The sequence below is a fragment of the Pinus tabuliformis genome, chromosome 1_1 (genome assembly GCF_031772625.1).
Source record: "Pinus tabuliformis cultivar Carrire ecotype Pingquan chromosome 1_1, CPIR1, whole genome shotgun sequence".
Taxonomy (NCBI): domain Eukaryota; kingdom Viridiplantae; phylum Streptophyta; class Pinopsida; order Pinales; family Pinaceae; genus Pinus; species Pinus tabuliformis.
This window is the reverse complement of record NC_142297.1, coordinates 760571456-760590753: the sequence shown is the minus strand read 5'-3', so window position 1 is coordinate 760590753 and position 19298 is coordinate 760571456. Positions and strand designations below refer to the sequence as shown.

The 19298-nt window shown below is 36.4% G+C and overlaps 1 protein-coding gene across 17 annotated transcripts in view; it reads left to right on the top strand.

Annotated features, from left to right (window-relative positions):
* The window catches only part of LOC149216240 (beta-galactosidase 9-like), a 56849-nt gene that overhangs the window by 22569 nt on the left and 14982 nt on the right, over positions 1 to 19298 (top strand). For 9 of the 17 annotated variants that reach the window (XM_089392728.1, XM_089392726.1, XM_089392722.1 and 6 more), the window contains 4 exons: positions 11 to 110; positions 6879 to 6978; positions 16428 to 16527; positions 18103 to 18240. In XM_089392728.1, the coding sequence (XP_089248854.1) occupies positions 11 to 75 (65 nt within the window). In that variant the 3' untranslated portion in view covers positions 76 to 110; positions 6879 to 6978; positions 16428 to 16527; positions 18103 to 18240. The other 8 variants (XR_016251102.1, XR_016251101.1, XM_089392735.1 and 5 more) reach the window with 7 other exon arrangements.

Below are 19298 nucleotides of genomic sequence, written 5' to 3'. Positions count from 1 at the left end.
CATTCTACAGATTATCTACATTCAGAGGCTGCAGAAGGTATTTTTTGTGAACTTCAAGGACCTTTATTACTATGACGGAAGCAAGCTTCGATTTGCAGATGCTCAAATTGGTTAGATCTTTAGAATTGAGGCTTACTATCCTTTTAATCATTTATTAATTTCTCTTCAAATCTGGTTTCTCATGCATGATTCAATTTCTCTCTTCCTGTATACATTTAATATGCATTATTACTATGGAATGACAATTAGTTGTAAACATTACAAATATCACCCCGTCAAGGGCTCTTGAGAGGATGATAATTCACACTTGTTAAGATTGAACACTTTGTCAATCTTGATGATAAATCTCATCCAAAGTTCAAAGTGTTGTTGATTTGTAATTTGGGAAGAGAAAATGGCTCTAAAATCACCCTTAAAGATTTGTCTTTGGGAATCTGTTGCAAAGATCAGAAAGCTCTTTTGATGTCAACATGTATACAAATCACAATGGAATTTAATATTATGGTTAATAAGCTCAGATAAGTGCATCTTGTCAAATTCTTTATTAAGTCTAGTTAGTAGCCTACTATGACAATGTTATCTTAAATTATTTCTTTGTCATGCACCCATTGAAAATATCAAGCTTCCTTCTTATGGACAGGGCATTGTTAACAATGAGATGCTGGGGTACTTCATAGGATGGACCTATGTGTTTCTAATAGAACTTGGAATTGATAAGGAGTGTATGTGTTTCAATTAGAATTTATAGAAAAAAATGGCTCACCATGTTGCAAACTGTTGGGCTGTAGAAATAAAGTGTTCTTATGGACGGGTTGAATGTGTTGGTCTTGTTACAGATCTGCTTAGGAATTGAAGGAAAACACTGTAAGGTTTAAAGTAAATTTTGAGTTCTTGAATAATATATCTTTGAAAATTACAAGCTTTTAATGCAAGTTATAATCAGTTTGTAAACATGTAATGGAACAGTGAAAATGTGATGTGCCTCTTTGTAGCCCATGAAACGTACCCAGAACCTAGCGAGGTAGAGGTTGGTAATATCAATGAATGCCCATGTTTCGTTATATACTTTCCTATAAAATAAATATTGTTGGTTTTCAAAGCTCATTTTCGGGTAAAAGTAAGATATCCAAAGTTTGCCGAGCTGAACATTTTATGGAAAGCACAACATAGTTTGTCCTAAGTTTTTGGTACCTGTTCTAGCTTACCTGTTCTCCATGTCCGGCATGCAGTGTCCTGCATCCTGCAAGTGCCAGATGTCTGCATACGGTTGAAGTGTGCCAGATGTTTGGTGGTCTAGAAATGCTTTCTCCGGCCGAAGTAAGTTTGAGGAGTTTGGTGGTCTAGAAATGCTTTCTCCGGAGTAAGTTCGAGGTTCGGAGTAAGTTCGAGGAGCAGAGGAGCGAAGCAGAGAGTGTCGACCAGCTAGTTTGAGGAGCAGAGACACTCTGCAAAAGAGAATATTACCTTACAACACGCCTAACAGACAGGCCCACAACTACTACTCATCTGTTCAATCCGGACTCAGGTAAGCTTTTGTTATATTCATGTCATTATTCTTCCGACCAGAAATATATATTGGGATCATAAGCTTTTTCTTGTGATGAGTCGATTTTACCAGTTGATCTCAGGAGCATGACAGCCTCAGAAAACCTAACGCAACGCAGGAAAGCAGGTTGCCCTTGCAGTGGAAAATAGAGAACCCTGCGTAGAAATAAAGGCATGACAGTCTAAGTGTCGATTTTCTACAAAACCCTGACACAGCGCAGAAAACCAGGTTACCATTGCCCTGGAAAAATAGAGAACCTAGGCATGACACGGTGGTTAGAGTAATTTTCCAACATTTTAAACACTACTATGGTTCTATCTACCTTTGTCAAGAAAATTGAAGGAGGAATAGGGTTTTCCCATTCGATACTTACCTGCCCTGTAAGATGTTGTGCTCCTGGATAATGCTTTCCATAAGGAACGTTGGGTTTGCCCGGATACTGGAAGCTAAGGCATATCTATTGGGCGCCCCGGTGCCGGATGGAACAAAAATGCACCATTCAACATTAGGTCTTTCACCGATCTCCAATTCTACTTCATCTATCCATCCGTCCCCCGCTACATCCAGCTTTTTGGTTCCCTGCAATCCATTCCGGGTTTCAATGTCGAATTCACTCTGAGGAACAAACATGAACTTGGAAATTATTGATCAAGAATTTAAGTATTTTAGTCTTTTATATTGGTCTGAATCCAGAAGAGCTAATGGGTCTTTGCACCTCCTTAACATTGCACAGAAAACCAGGTTGCCCTTGCCCTGGAAAAATAGAGAACCTAGGCATGACAGTCTCAGTATCGATTTTCATTTCATAGAAATAAAAGCATGACAGTCTCAGTGTCGATTTTCCAGAAAACCTTAACGCAGCACAGAAAAGTTGCAAACCAGTAACCAGTAACCTTTTTCCCTACGCTTTCTGTTGTCCGCTACAGGCCTTTGTATGAGGGCCACAAACACCTTCAGTACCAGCTGCCTGCTTCCTGAATTCATCAACAAAAATTGCAAGTTTAGTTTTCGATCAAGAAACGGAATGTTCGTGCTACGAAAGCTTGAGGGCAATAAAAAATTTAGCCGCCCCTTGAGGGTACGATTCCGCTCCTCGGAGGAACTACAGCGCTCCGGGACAGGCTTTCTTGAAAGCCCTGACTGAACAGGATTTGCCCTTTATTGATCGAAATCCTTGCCCCTCCGTATTCATACTGCTTGATACAGCTCGGCTCGAGTTGAGTTATACTCATCCTTGCGGACAGGAAACAGATATGGCACTAAGTGACTAGGATAGAAACCCCCTACTAAAGAGATAGGGTGCGGCTCCAGCCACTCCTCCCGCCGCATTTCGAGCTGACTGATGTCTACAAATAACCGCCCCTCTCGGCCTCCTCTCCGTGCCACCTGGTTCGCATTATTGATGCCAGTAAAACTCTAAATAGAATGTTCGAAGCTAGCTAGCTAGCTGTCTGTTTTATGGCCGGATTGTTTTTGGCACCTGGCTCGCATTGTTGATGCCATTAAAACTCTAATCCTTTCTTCTTGTAAACATGGTCTCAAGCTTCCGTAGGAAACATGGTCTCAAGCTTCCCATTTAGACGAGGGTTTGCAAACTGAAGGTAGGAGGTAGACACGCTGGACATTCAAACGAGGTAGACACGCTGGACGTAGACACGCTGGACATTCAAACGAGACAGAGGTAAAGTTGTGGGCCCCACGGTATTTTACGTGTTTGAAATATGTTTTTGTATTATACATTTCTTTTTGCATGTGTGACAAGTGTCTATTTAAAAGCTTTGTCTTTACCTTGTTACTATAGAGTTTGTCTTTGGTTTTATACATTACGGTTTCAGACCAGTGAATTGGTATAGCGTTTGAGGTCCAGTGCAATTTGACAGCCTTTCCACTTCAATTGGCGATCTGTTGCAAACCGCCGCGGTGTTCTGGTATGCGTTATTCTTTCACAATATTCACGTATAAAGAAAATATTTGAATCAATTTGATAGACAGAACTGATATCCTTTCTTTACATATGCAACATATTGTTCTTAATGCCTTCCAGTTGATTGCATGGTTTCAAAGCGGTTTCAACAATGAAAGTAGAATATCAGCTCTAGCAATCAGCGTCAAAGTTATTAGGGTGGTGTCATCCTCCTCTGTTCCCAATGCCGTATCTCCCTTTGTATCTGCCTATTGTCACGCTGAGGGTGGGTTTGGATCTCCTTGCATGCCAACCTGCAGTTTGTGTTGAAAAATAATTATATCATCTTCCATTTCACTTCATAGACGACTCAGATATTATATAATGTTATCACAAGTTATGTAGCTTTGTAGTTATTATATATACATACCCCATAGCGAGTAGTGAGTAGCGTGACACTAGGAGCCAAACTGTGGGCAGTCCAAACCCGGAGGTGATGGAGCCCCAAAAGGCTCGGATGTGCCATCAAGACTAATGTCATTGACTTTTCGAAAAATGTTAGTAATCATTTCTCCGTTTGTTAGTTATTTTAATGTTTTAGTTTGAGTTCTGTTAGATCCCCACTATTTTCTTCATAAATTTGTTTTTAATGGTTTATCATATCACAAAGCCAGATTTTCATTTCCAGTTGTATTTCTCCCCACTCCAACTTTACCCTTTCAATGGTTATTTATATAGTGCATGAGTGATAAAGCGAAAACTTCTATGTCGATGTATGATGGGCCTATAAGCAAAAACATAACTTCCAAGAAAGAAGGGTTGTTCCTCTAGTTTATATTAGCGTAGCTCTCATTTTTAGTGCGTTATATTGCTTACATAAGTCTTCAATGTTCCCAGTTTCATTTATTTCATGTTGATTATAATACTTTCTGTTTTACGTTGTGCGTCATTCCCCTGTTGTTTGAGGGTCCTAATCTCTCTTAGTTTCAGTTTTTAAACTTTTTAAAAGAAATTTTTTTACTCTTTATTGGTTCATTTGATAAGATTCTTCCTTTTATATCTCTTCTACAAATGTGCATTTCCTCATTCAAGTTTTATTACAATGGAATGTAGCTGGTTTATGACACTGGAAAAATCTCATTGGTTTAGAAACCATGGTTGGAGGCATATATTCTACTAAATTTTGCAGGATTGCACCTGGTCCAAATCACATGAAACTGTGAGCCTTAGTGGGGTCTAAGAAATGCCCCTGCTTTACCAACTAATAAAGATTGGTAGCTAGTCGTTGTTTATTTACTATTTGTGAAGTCTATGTGTGGCTTTTTCTCTCAGATTTTGTTCATCTTATCATAGGCCTACCATTCTCTCACACTTAAGCTAAGTTACCCGGATACGGATCCGGATCCGGATCCGGATCCGCTAGTTTTTTGAAAATCTAAGATCCGGATACGGCAAGGATACGTCACGTACAATATATATATATATATATATATATATATATATATTTAAACTTTTAAAAAACATCTTAAAGCTAAAAAATCAAATACTCCATGAAACCATCAAACATTTTTAGTTTTTAGAACATTGAATGATAAAATCATAAATATGAAGATTAAAACATTGAAATGGTGCATCGTCCCTCATACAAAGTAACAAAAAGGTCCAAGGATAAATTATAATATATTTAAAAGTCAAATTATAATATATTAATATTATCCATAAACAATTAAAAATTAAATTGTAAATACATTAAAAAAAATTAAATTTAAATTTTAAATACATTTTAAAAATTTAAATAACATGATGGCTTAAAATTTTAAATAACATATATTAAATATTAATATAACTGTTATTATTATGTTATATAACATATATTATATAACATATATATATATAAATATTAAATAATAAATATACGAATATAATATATATAACTGTTATTAAACATTAATATATTAAACCTTAAACATTAAACAGTAAATAACATATATTAAATAATAAATATTAATATAACTGCTATTATAATGTTATATAACATATATATATATAAATATTAAATAATAAATATACGAATATATCATATAACTGTTATATTAACATACAAATATATTATATAACTGTAATATTACAATATGAATATATTAAATTATTAATATAACCGTGCATATATTAACTCCGCACCCCGATATATAACTGTTATATTAACATACAAATATATTATATAACTGTAATATTACAATATGAATATATTAATATAACCGTGCATATATTAACCCCGCACCCCGCACTACGCTACGCTATATTATATATAACTGATAACAATAATTGAATAATGTATTAAAAATTTAATTCCCTGGTTAACGCTTAAACCGGCGGGATCCGTATCCTGTAAAGGCTAGCGGTTTCCAAAATCTGTGTATTTAAAAAATATGCATTTTCACTGTAAAGGCTAGCGGTTTCCAAAATCTGTGTATTTAAAAAATATGTATTTTCACCGTATTTTGGAGTATCCGTATCCGGATCCGGTTCAGATCCGTGGATCCGGCAATACTCCACCTGCCTGTGCCGGATCCGGTAACTTAGCACTTAAGCGAGTAAAAATCTAGGTTCTAATTTAAAGCTTAGCTATCTAGCACAACCACAATATTGTGATAAATTAGTTGAAACTCGTAGTTGGATGTGGTCTGTAGTAAATGCATGTATCTTGTACCAGTTACATTTTGCAAATTATAATATCATTTTTACTGCTGGTAGTTTAAAATATGAAAACAATTATATGTGATTTATGTTTGTAGCACTATGTCTTAGAAGAGAACATGTTGGAGGTTGATTTCCCATGTGTCATGCCTAAAGTCATCCTAAAAGAATTTGGGCATGTTCAAAATTTCACAAATCTGATGGTCAAAGATGAGAAAATAAGAGTGTTTTATTGTGGCCACATAAGCTAAATGAATTGAAACAAATCTTGGTGGTTCTAGATGAGATTTCTGCTAAATATTTGGGTACAAAGATCAAAGAATATGGATTAACCACCTTGGATACAAAAAAGATAATTATTCAGATCCCTCTCCATTCAATCTTATGTTTTCCATCTCTATATGCCCATCAGGATTGAGTCTAGGGTAAGCATTGTCCATGATGCCAACCTTCAACAATTTACCAAAATTCTAGAGTTGTTTCTTTAGTGCTATATGTCTTTCATAAAAGAAAATACATAAACAGAATTATGTTCTTTTTATGTTGTATTCCAAATGCAATAAATTCAGTAGTGCCGTTTAGAATCAGGGAAGATCTGTTATTTATTTATAAGAACATTTGAGAAACCAATACCCTAAAAGATAATGATTCCCTTGTATTTTTCTATTTCTTAAAACTCAAATGAGATTATTTGTAAAGAGGTGTGTAATAGCTTTGAGTTTCATTCTACAGATTATCTACATTCAGAGACTGCAGAAGGTATTTTTTGTGAACTTCAAGGACCTTTATTACTATGACGGAAGCAAGCTTCGATTTGCACATGCTCAAATTGGTTAGATCTTTAGAAATGAGGCTTACTATCCTTTTAATCATTTATTAATTTCTCTTCAAATCTGGTTTCTCATGCATGATTCAATTTCTCTCTTCCTGTATACATTTAATATGCATTATTACTATGGAATGACAATTAGTTGTAAACATTACAAATATCACCCCGTCAAGGGCTCTTGAGAGAATGATAATTCACACTTGTTAAGATTGAACACTTTGTCAATCTTGATGATAAATCTCATCCAAAGTTCAAAGTGTTGTTGATTTGTAATTTGGGAAGAGAAAATGGCTCTAAAATCACCCTTAAAGATTTGTCTTTGGGAATCTGTTGCAAAGATCAGAAAGCTCTTTTGATGTCAACATGTATACAAATCACAATGGAATTTAATATTATGGTTAATAAGCTCAGATAAGTGCATCTTGTCAAATTCGTTATTAAGTCTAGTTAGTAGCCTACTATGACAATGTTATCTTAAATTATTTCTTTGTCATGCACCCATTGAAAATATCAAGCTTCCTTCTTATGGACAGGGCATTGTTAACAATGAGATGCTGGGGTACTTCATAGGATGGACCTATGTGTTTCTAATAGAACTTGGAATTGATAAGGAGTGTATGTGTTTCAATTAGAATTTATAGAAAAAAATGGCTCACCATGTTGCAAACTGTTGGGCTGTAGAAATAAAGTGTTCTTATGGACGGGTTGAATGTGTTGGTCTTGTTACAGATCTGCTTAGGAATTGAAGGAAAACACTGTAAGGTTTAAAGTAAATTTTGAGTTCTTGAATAATATATCTTTGAAAATTACAAGCTTTTAATGCAAGTTATAATCAGTTTGTAAACATGTAATGGAACAGTAAAAGTGTGATGTGCCTCTTTGTAGCCCATGAAACGTACCCAGAACCTAGCGAGGTAGAGGTTGGTAATATCAATGAATGCCCATGTTTCGTTATATACTTTCCTATAAAATAAATATTGTTGGTTTTCAAAGCTCATTTTCGGGTAAAAGTAAGATATCCAAAGTTTGCCGAGCTGAACATTTTATGGAAAGCACAACTTAGTTTGTCCTAAGTTTTTGGTACCTGTTCTAGCTTACTTGTTCTCCGTGTCCGGCATGCAGTGTCCTACATCCTGCAAGTGCCAGATGTCTGCAAGTGCCAGATGTTTGCATACGGTTGAAGTGTGCCAGATGTTTGGTGGTCTAGAAATGCTTTCTCCGGCCGGAGTAAGTTTGAGGAGTTTGGTGGTCTAGAAATGCTTTCTCCGGAGTAAGTTCGAGGTCCGGAGTAAGTTCGAGGAGCAGAGGAGCGAAGCACAGAGTGTCGACCAACTAGTTTGAGGAGCAGAGACACTCTGCAAAAGAGAATATTACCTTACAACACGCCTAATAGACAGGCCCACAACTACTACTCATCTGTTCAATCCGGACTCAGGTAAGCTTCTGTTATATTCATGTCATTATTCTTCCCAACAGAAATATATATTGGGATCATAAGCTTTTTCCTGTGATGAGTCGGTTTTACCAGTTGATCTCAGGAGCATGACAGCCTCAGAAAAACCTAACGCAACGCAGAAAAGCAGGTTGCCCTTGCACTGGAAAATAGAGAAACCTGCGTAGAAATAAAGGCATGACAGTCTCAGTGTTGATTTTCTAGAAAACCCTGACACAACGCAGAAAACCAGGTTGCCATTGCCTTGGAAAAATAGAGAACCTAGGCATGACACGGTGGTTAGAGTAATTTTCCAACATTTTAAACACTACTATGGTTCTATCTACCTTTGTCAAGAAAATTGAAGGAGGAATAGGGTTTTCCCATTCGATACTTACCTGCCCTGTAAGATGTTGTGCTCCTGGATAATGCTTTCCATAAGGAACGTTGGCTTTGCCCGGATACTGGAAGCTAAGGCATATCTATTGGGCGCCCCGGTGCCGGATGGAACAAAAATGCACCATTCAACATTAGGTCTTTCACCGATCTCCAATTCTACTGCATCTATCCATCTGTCCCCTGCTACATCTAGCTTTTTGGTTCCCTGCAATCCATTCCGGGTTTCAATGTCGAATTCACTCTGAGGAACAAACATGAACTTGGAAATTATTGATCAAAAATTTAAGTTTTTTAGTCTTTTATATTGGTCTGAATCCAGAAGAGCTAATGGGTCTTTGCACCTCCTTAACATTGCGCAGAAAACCAGGTTGCCCTTGCCCTGGAAAAATAGAGAACCTAGGCATGACAGTCTCAGTGTCGATTTTCATTTCATAGAAATAAAAGCATGACAGTCTCAGTGTCGATTTTCCAGAAAACCTTAACGCAGCACAGAAAAGTTGCAAACCAGTAACCAGTAACCTTTTTCCCTACGCTTTCTGTTGTCCGCTACAGGCCTTTGTATGAGGGCCACAAACACCTTCAGTACCAGCTGCCTGCTTCCTGAATTCATCAACAAAAATTGCAAGTTCAGTTTTCGATCAAGAAACGGAATGTTCGTGCTACGAAAGCTTGAGGGCAATAAAAAATTTAGCCGCCCCTTGAGGGTACGATTCTGCTCCTCGGAGGAGCTACAGCGCTCCGGGACAGGCTTTCGTGAAAGCCCTGACTGACCAGGATTTGCCCTTGATTGATCGAAATCCTTGCCCCTCCGTATTCATACTGCTTGATACAGCTCGGCTCGAGTTGAGTTATACTCATCCTTGCGGACAGGAAACAGATATGGCACTAAGTGACTAGTCTAGAAACCCCCTACTAAAGAGATAGGGTGCGGCTCCAGCCACTCCTCCCGCCGCATTTCGAGCTGACTGATGTCTACGAATAACCGCCCCTCTCGGCCTCCTCTCCGAGCCACCTGGTTCGCATTATTGATGCCAATAAAACTCTAAATAGAATGTTCGAAGCTAGCTAGCTAGCTGTCTGTTTTATGGCCGGATAGTTTTTGGCACCTGGCTCGCATTGTTGATGCCATTAAAACTCTAATCCTTTCTTCTTGTAAACATGGTCTCACGCTTCCGTAGGAAACATGGTCTCAAGCTTCCCATTTAGACGAGGCTTTGCAAACTGAAGGTAGGAGGTAGACACACTGGACATTCAAACGAGGTAGACACGCTGGACGTAGAGACGCTGGACATTCAAACGAGACAGAGGTAAAGTTGTGGGCGCCACGATATTTTACGTGTTTGAAATATGTTTTTGTATTATACATTTCTTTTTGCATGTGTGACAAGTGTCTATTTAAAAGCTTTGTCTTTACCTTGTTACTATAGAGTTTGTCTTTGGTTTTATAGCGTTTGAGGTCCAGTGCAATTTGACAGCCTTTCCACTTCAATTGGCGATCTGTTATGACGACATATTAATCTTCTGTTTGACCAAAAAAAATTGATGTGCATCACAACTTTAACGAAAGTTTTCATATTAGAAAATAATATAAAATTTATTACGTAATTTCTGATTGGACAACAAAGTTGAGGGTCTTATTGCGGGCTTCGCAGCTTTCAAGAAGCTCATGTTCGGGTAAAAGTAAGATATCCAAAGTTTGCCGAGCTGAACATTTTATGGAAAGCACAACTTAGTTTGTCCTAAGTTTTTGGTACCTGTTCTCCGTGTCCGGCATGCAGTGTCCTGCATCCTGCAAGTGCCAGATGTTTGCATACGGTTGAAGTGTGCCAGATGTTTGGTGGTCTAGAAATGCTTTCTCCGGAGTAAGTTCGAGGAGCAGAGGAGCGAAGCAGAGAGTGTCGACCAGCTAGTTTGAGGAGCAGAGACACTCTGCAAAAGAGAATATTACCTTACAACATGCCTAACAGACAGGCCCACAACTACTACTCATCTGTTCAATCCGGACCCAGGTAAGCTTCTGTTATATTCATGTCATTATTCTTCCCAACAGAAATATATATTGGGATCATAAGATTTTTCCTGTGATGAGTCGATTTTACCAGTTGATCTCAGGAGCATGACAGCCTCAGAAAAACCTAACGCAACGCAGAAAAGCAGGTTGCCCTTGCACTGGAAAATAGAGAACCCTGCGTAGAAATAAAGGCATGACAGTCTCAGTGTCGATTTTCTAGAAAACCCTGACACAACGCAGAAAAGCAGGTTGCCATTGCCCTGGAAAAATAGAGAACCTAGGCATGACACGGTGGTTAGAGTAATTTTCCAACATTTTAAACACTACTATGGTTCTATCTACCTTTGTCAAGAAAATTGAAGGAGGAATAGGGTTTTCCCATTCGATACTTACCTGCCCTTTAAGATGTTGTGCTCCTGGATAATGCTTTCCATAAGGAACATTGGCTTTGCCCGGATACTGGAAGCTAAGGCATATCTATTGGGCACCCCGGTGCCGGATGGAACAAAAATGCACCATTCAACATTAGGTCTTTCACCGATCTCCAATTCTACTGCATCTATGCATCCGTCCCCCGCTACATCCAGCTTTTTGGTTCCCTGCAATCCATTCTGGGTTTCAATGTCGAATTCACTCTGAGGAACAAACATGAACTTGGAAATTATTGATCAAGAATTTAAGTATTTTAGTCTTTTATATTGGTCTGAATCCAGAAGAGCTAATGGGTCTTTGCACCTCCTTAACATTGCGCAGAAACCAGGTTGCCCTTGCCCTGGAAAAATAGAGAACCTAGGCATGACAGTCTCAGTATCGATTTTCATTTCATAGAAATAAAAGCATGACAGTCTCAGTGTCGATTTTCCAGAAAACCTTAACGCAGCATAGTAAAGTTGCAAACCAGTAACCAGTAACCTTTTTCCCTACGCTTTCTGTTGTCCGCTACAGGCCTTTGTATGAGGGCCACAAACACCTTCAGTACCAGCTGCCTGCTTCCTGAATTCATCAACAAAAATTGCAAGTTCAGTTTTCGATCAAGAAACGGAATGTTCGTGCTATGGAAGCTTGAGGGCAATAAAAAATTTAGCCGCCCCTTGAGGGTACGATTCCGCTCCTCGGAGGAGCTACAGCGCTCCGGGACAGGCTTTCGTGAAAGCCCTGACTGACCAGGATTTGCCCTTGATTGATCGAAATCCTTGCCCCTCCGTATTCATACTGCTTGATACAGCTCGGCTCGAGTTGAGTTATACTCATCCTTGCGGACAGGAAACATATATGGCACTAAGTGACTAGGATAGAAACCCCCTACTAAAGAGATAGGGTGCGGCTCCAGCCACTCGTCCCGCCGCATTTCGAGCTGACTGATGTCTACGAATAACCGCCCCTCTCGGCCTCCTCTCCGAGCCACCTGGTTCGCATTATTGATGCCAATAAAACTCTAAATAGAATGTTCGAAGCTAGCTAGCTAGCTGTCTGTTTTATGGCCGGATAGTTTTTGGCACCTGGCTCGCATTGTTGATGCCATTAAAACTCTAATCCTTTCTTCTTGTAAACATGGTCTCACGCTTTCGTAGGAAACATGGTCTCAAGCTTCCCATTTAGACGAGGCTTTGCAAACTGAAGGTAGGAGGTAGACACGCTGGACATTCAAACGAGGTAGACACGCTGGACGTAGAGACGCTGGACATTCAAACGAGACAGAAGTAATGTTGTGGGCCCCACGATATTTTACGTGTTTGAAATATGTTTTTGTATTATACATTTCTTTTTGCATGTGTGACAAGTGTCTATTTAAAAGCTTTGTCTTTACCTTGTTACTATAGAGTTTGTCTTTGGTTTTATACATTACGGTTTCAGACCAGTGAATTGGTATAGCGTTTGAGGTCCAGTGCAATTTGACAACCTTCCCACTTCAATTGGCGATCTGTTGCAAACCACCGCGGTGTTCTGGTATGCGTTATTCTTTCACAATATTCACGTATAAAGAAAATATTTGAATCAATTTGATAGACAGAACTGATATCCTTTCTTTACATATCCAACATATTGTTCTTAATGCCTTCCAGTTGATTGCATGGTTTCAAAGCGGTTTCAACAATGAAAGTAGAATATCAGCTCTAGCAATCAGCATCAAAGTTATTAGGGTGGTGTCATCCGCCTCTGTTCCTAATGCCGTATCTCCCTTTGTATCTGCCTATTATCACGTTGAGGGTGGGTTTGGATCTCCTTGCATGCCAACCTGCAGTTTGTGTTGAAAAATAATTATATCGTCTTCCATTTTGTATCTGCCTATTATCACGTTGAGGGTGGGTTTGGATCTCCTTGCATGCCAACCTGCAGTTTGTGTTGAAAAATAATTATATCGTCTTCCATTTCACTTCATAGATGACTCAGATATTATATAATGTTATCACAAGTTATGTAGCTTTGTAGTTATTATATATACATACCCCATAGCGAGTAGTGAGTAGCGTGACACTAGGAGCCAAACTGTGGGCAGTCCAAACCCGGAGGTGATGGAGCCCCGAAAGGCTCGGATGTGCCATCAAGACTTATGCCATTGACTTTTCGAAAAATGTTAGTTATCATTTCTCCGTTTGTTAGTTATTTTAATGTTTTAGTTTGACTTCTGTTAGATCCCCACTATTTTCTTCATAAATTTGTTTTTAATGGTTTATCATCTAAGTTACCGGATCCGGCACAGGCAGGTGGAGTATTGCCGGATCCACGGATCTGAACCGGATCTCGATACGGATACTCCAAAATACGGTGAAAATACATATTTTTTAAATACACAGATTTTGGAAACCGCTAGCCTTTACAGTGAAAATGCATATTTTTTAAATACACAGATTTTGGAAACCGCTAGCCTTTACAGGATACGGATCCCGCCGGTTTAAGCGTTAACCAGGGAATTAAATTTTTAATACATTATTCAATTATTGTTATCAGTTATATATAATATAGCGTAGCGTAGTGCGGGGTGCGGGGTTAATATATGCACGGTTATATTAATATATTCATATTGTAATATTACAGTTATATAATATATTTGTATGTTAATATAACAGTATATATCGGGGTGCGGAGTTAATATATGCACGGTTATATTAATAATTTAATATATTCATATTGTAATATTACAGTTATATAATATATATTCATATTGTAATATTACAGTTATATAATATATTTGTATGTTAATATAACAGTTATATATCGGGATGCGGAGTTAATATATGCACGGTTATATTAATAATTTAATATATTCATATTGTAATATTACAGTTATATAATATATTTGTATGTTAATATAACAGTTATATGATATATTCGTATATTTATTATTTAATATTTATATATATATATGTTATATAACATTATAATAGCAGTTATATTAATATTTATTATTTAATATATGTTATTTACTGTTTAATGTTTAAGGTTTAATATATTAATGTTTAATAACAGTTATATATATTATATTCGTATATTTATTATTTAATATTTATATATATATATGTTATATAATATATGTTATATAACATAATAATAACAGTTATATTAATATTTAATATATGTTATTTAAAATTTTAAGCCATCATGTTATTTAAATTTTTAAAATGTATTTAAAATTTAAATTTAATTTTTTTTAATGTATTTACAATTTAATTTTTAATTGTTTATGGATAATATTAATATATTATAATTTGACTTTTAAATATATTATAATTTATCCTTGGACCTTTTTGTTACTTTGTATGAGGGACGATGCACCATTTCAATGTTTTAATCTTCATATTTATGATTTTATCATTCAATGTTCTAAAAACTAAAAATGTTTGATGGTTTCATGGAGTATTTGATTTTTTAGCTTTAAGATGTTTTTTAAAAGTTTATATATATATATATATATATATATATATATATATATATATATATATTGTACGTGACGTATCCTTGCCGTATCCGGATCTTAGATTTTCAAAAAACTAGCGGATCCGGATCCGGATCCGGATCCGTATCCGTATCCGAATCCTGGTAACTTAGTTTATCATATCACAAAGCCAGATTTTCATTTCCAGTTGTATTTCTCCCCACTCCAACTTTACCCTTTCAATGGTTATTTATATAGTGCATGAGTGATAAAGCGAAAACTTCTATGTCGATGTATGATGGGCCTATAAGCAAAAACATAACTTCCAAGAAAGAAGGGTTGTTCCTCTAGTTTATATTAGCGTAGCTCTCATTTTTAGTGCATTATATTGCTTACATAAGTCTTCAATGTTCCCAGTTTCATTTATTTCATGTTGATTATAATACTTTATGTTTTACGTTGTGCGTCATTCCCTGTTGTTTGAGGGTCCTAATCTCTCTTAGTTTCAGTTTTTAAACTTTTTTAAAAGAATTTTTTTTACTCTTTATTGGTTCATTTGATAAGATTCTTCCTTTTATATCTCTTCTACAAATGTGCATTTCCTCATTCAAGTTTTATTACAATGGAATGTAGCTGGTTTATGACACTCTGGAAAAATCTCATTGGTTTAGAAACCATGGTTGGAGGCATATATTCTACTAAATTTTGCAGGATTGCACCTGGTCCAAATCACATGAAACTGTGAGCCTTAGTGGGGTATAAGAAATGCCCCTGCTTTACCAACTAATAAAGATTGGTAGCTAGTCATTGTTTATTTACTATTTGTGAAGTCTATGTGTGGCTTTTTCTCTCAGATTTTGTTCATCTTATCATAGGCCTACCATTCTCTCACACTTAAGCGAGTAAAAATCTAGGTTCTAATTTAAAGCTTAGCTATCTAGCACAACCACAATATTGTGATAAATTAGTTGAAACTCGTAGTTGGATGTGGTCTGTAGTAAATGCATGTATCTTGTACCAGTTACATTTTGCAAATTATAATATCATTTTTACTGCTGGTAGTTTAAAATATGAAAACAATTATATGTGATTTATGTTTGTAGCACTATGTCTTAGAAGAGAACATGTTGGAGGTTGATTTCCCATGTGTCATGCCTAAAGTCATCCTAAAAGAATTTGGGCATGTTCAAAATTCACAAATCTGATGGTCAAAGATGAGAAAATAAGAGTGTTTTATTGTGGCCACATAAGCTAAATGAATTGAAACAAATCTTGGTGGTTCTAGATGAGATTTCTGCTAAATATTTGGGTACAAAGATCAAAGAATATGGATTAACCACCTTGGATACAAAAAAGATAATTATTCAGATCCCTCTCCATTCAATCTTATGTTTTCCATCTCTATATGCCCATCAGGATTGAGTCTAGGGTAAGCATTGTCCATGATGCCAACCTTCAACAATCTACCAAAATTCTAGAGTTGTTTCTTTAGTGCTATATGTCTTTCATAAAAGAAAATACATAAACAGAATTATGTTCTTTTTGTGTTGTATTCCAAATGCAATAAATTCAGTAGTGCCGTTTAGAATCAGGGAAGATCTGTTATTTATTTATAAGAACATTTGAGAAACCAATACCCTAAAAGATAATGATTCCCTTGTATTTTTCTATTTCTTAAAACTCAAATGAGATTATTTGTAAAGAGGTGTGTAATAGCTTTGAGTTTCATTCTACAGATTATCTACATTCAGAGACTGCAGAAGGTATTTTTTGTGAACTTCAAGGACCTTTATTACTATGACGGAAGCAAGCTTCGATTTGCAGATGCTCAAATTGGTTAGATCTTTAGAACTGAGGCTTACTATCCTTTTAATCATTTATTAATTTCTCTTCAAATCTGGTTTCTCATGCATGATTCAATTTCTCTCTTCCTGTATACATTTAATATGCATTATTACTATGGAATGACAATTAGTTGTAAACATTACAAATATCACCCCGTCAAGGGCTCTTGAGAGGATGATAATTCACACTTGTTAAGATTGAACACTTTGTCAATCTTGATGATAAATCTCATCCAGAGTTCAAAGTGTTGTTGATTTGTAATTTGGGAAGAGAAAATGGCTCTAAAATCACCCTTAAAGATTTGTCTTTGGGAATCTGTTGCAAAGATCAGAAAGCTCTTTTGATGTCAACATGTATACAAATCACAATGGAATTTAATATTATGGTTAATAAGCTCAGATAAGTGCATCTTGTCAAATTCTTTATTAAGTCTAGTTGGTAGCCTACTATGACAATGTTATCTTAAATTATTTCTTTGTCATGCACCCATTGAAAATATCAAGCTTCCTTCTTATGGACAGGGCATTGTTAACAATGAGATGCTGGGGTACTTCATAGGATGGACCTATGTGTTTCTAATAGAACTTGGAATTGATAAGGAGTGTATGTGTTTCAATTAGAATTTATAGAAAAAAATGGCTCACCATGTTGCAAACTGTTGGGCTGTAGAAATAAAGTGTTCTTATGGACGGGTTGAATGTGTTGGTCTTGTTACAGATCTGCTTAGGAATTGAAGGAAAACACTGTAAGGTTTAAAGTAAATTTTGAGTTCTTGAATAATATATCTTTGAAAATTACAAGCTTTTAATGCAAGTTATAATCAGTTTGTAAACATGTAATGGAACAGTAAAAATGTGATGTGCCTCTTTGTAGCCCATGAAACGTACCCAGAACCTAGCGAGGTAGAGGTTGGTAATATCAATGAATGCCCATGTTTCGTTATATACTTTCCTATAAAATAAATATTGTTGGTTTTCTGTGCCAAAATTAGTTATAACACGAATGAAGAGAGAGTTTGGGCTGGTATTTAAGAAGAATTACAAGATGATTTTCGAAGATTTAGAGGTGAATACTACCCATAATCATCCTATTCCAACCCATAATCATCTCATCTCCTGGTGCTACAAATTTGACCCCTGCCTCATGTGCCCCTGTGGCTACCTTAAGTTCCAACAAATGTCCATGGGAATGGGGCCTTGGTCAACAGTGTGGAACTCTTCACTCCGCATCATTAGTCCCGAGCAAGTTGGCAATAAAACGTTTCTACCTCAAAGGAACTCAATTCTGCCAAGGATTGTTTTCTGTCCTCAGCTTCAGTTCAGAAAATGTTCGTCACATACTGGTTTGAGATCACATTTACAGTGTTCTTAACATTGTAGGTCTATAATGTAAGATATATGATATGGGACCTTCTAAAGCACTAGCATTCTCTGTTTCAACTAATTATTGCAGTTGTATGGTTGCCTGAATTCTCTGTAAATAGTTGCAGTCAGCCAATATACATGAAACATGTTAATAGTTCAATATACTTACGAGTGCAAGCTGAGGATCCTCTGTTTTTTCCAGTTGGGCTGTGCAAACTATATGAACTTTAAAATGAATTTATGCTGTTTGAAGATGGAATTATGGCATACTGCTATACAAAATATACTGATAACTAGCTATGATGAGAGAGCTTTGCTAATCAATGGACAGCCTACGTTATTAATTTCTGGCTCCGTACATTGCCCTCAAGGCACCGCAGAGGTTTGTACTGCATTTGGTATTATTTTACCTATGTTTATGTTTATTGTTAACTGTACAATTTGCTTAATTTTTTTGCATGTTATTAAACAGATGTGGTCCAATCTTATTGCCAAGTCTAAAGACGGGGCAAAAATAACCACGCTGTAGTTATGTCTGAATTATGCCCTTTCTACGGCCATCTATATTCTGAACAGAGTACCTCCTGTTTAATAGATCGTTGAGCTTGTACAGCAGAAAAAACAAAAGCACCAAATGCTGAATGAGAAATGATTGATCTATTCTGCAAAAGATTAACAACAGCAACTTTTCCAAGTTCTACAATTCAGTCTAGCTCCTGCTTGATGGAATACAAAATCTACTGATAACTAGCTATGATGAGAGAGCTTTGCTAATCAATTGACAGCGTACTTTATTAATTTCTGGCTCCGTACATTGCCCTCGAAGCACCGCAGAGGTTTGTATTGCATTTGCTATTATTTTACCTATGTTTCTGTTTATTGTTAACTGTACAATTTGCTTAAATTTTTTTCATGTTATTAAACAGATGTGGTCCAATCTTATTGCCAAGTCTAAAGACGGGGCAATAGATGTTATCCAGACATGTGTCTCTTGCAATGGGCATGAGCCAGAGCAACATTAGGTAATAACTATTTAAAATATTTTAACAATCTTGAAATGTATGTTTGACTTCGAACTGAACTCTGAATTGTTGATGATATCTGAAATGTATGTTTGACTTTTGAAGTTTTGGATTACTTATAGATGTTCAAACTAATATATCTTTCCAACTGTACTCTAGAAATTTATTTTATTGAGGCAGTTTCTCGTGCTTGTGATATAGCTTGATTCCTGTTTGTGTTTTTCCAAATTGGGTCATTTTCAAAGATTGAGGCAGTTTCTTGTGCTTTTGCTGTAGCACAGTCTGTGCTTGTGTTTTTTCCAGTTGCGCTGTGCATTATTGTAATTTATTATATGCTTCCCCCAATTATTCCTATGTTCTATCTAGATCAATATTG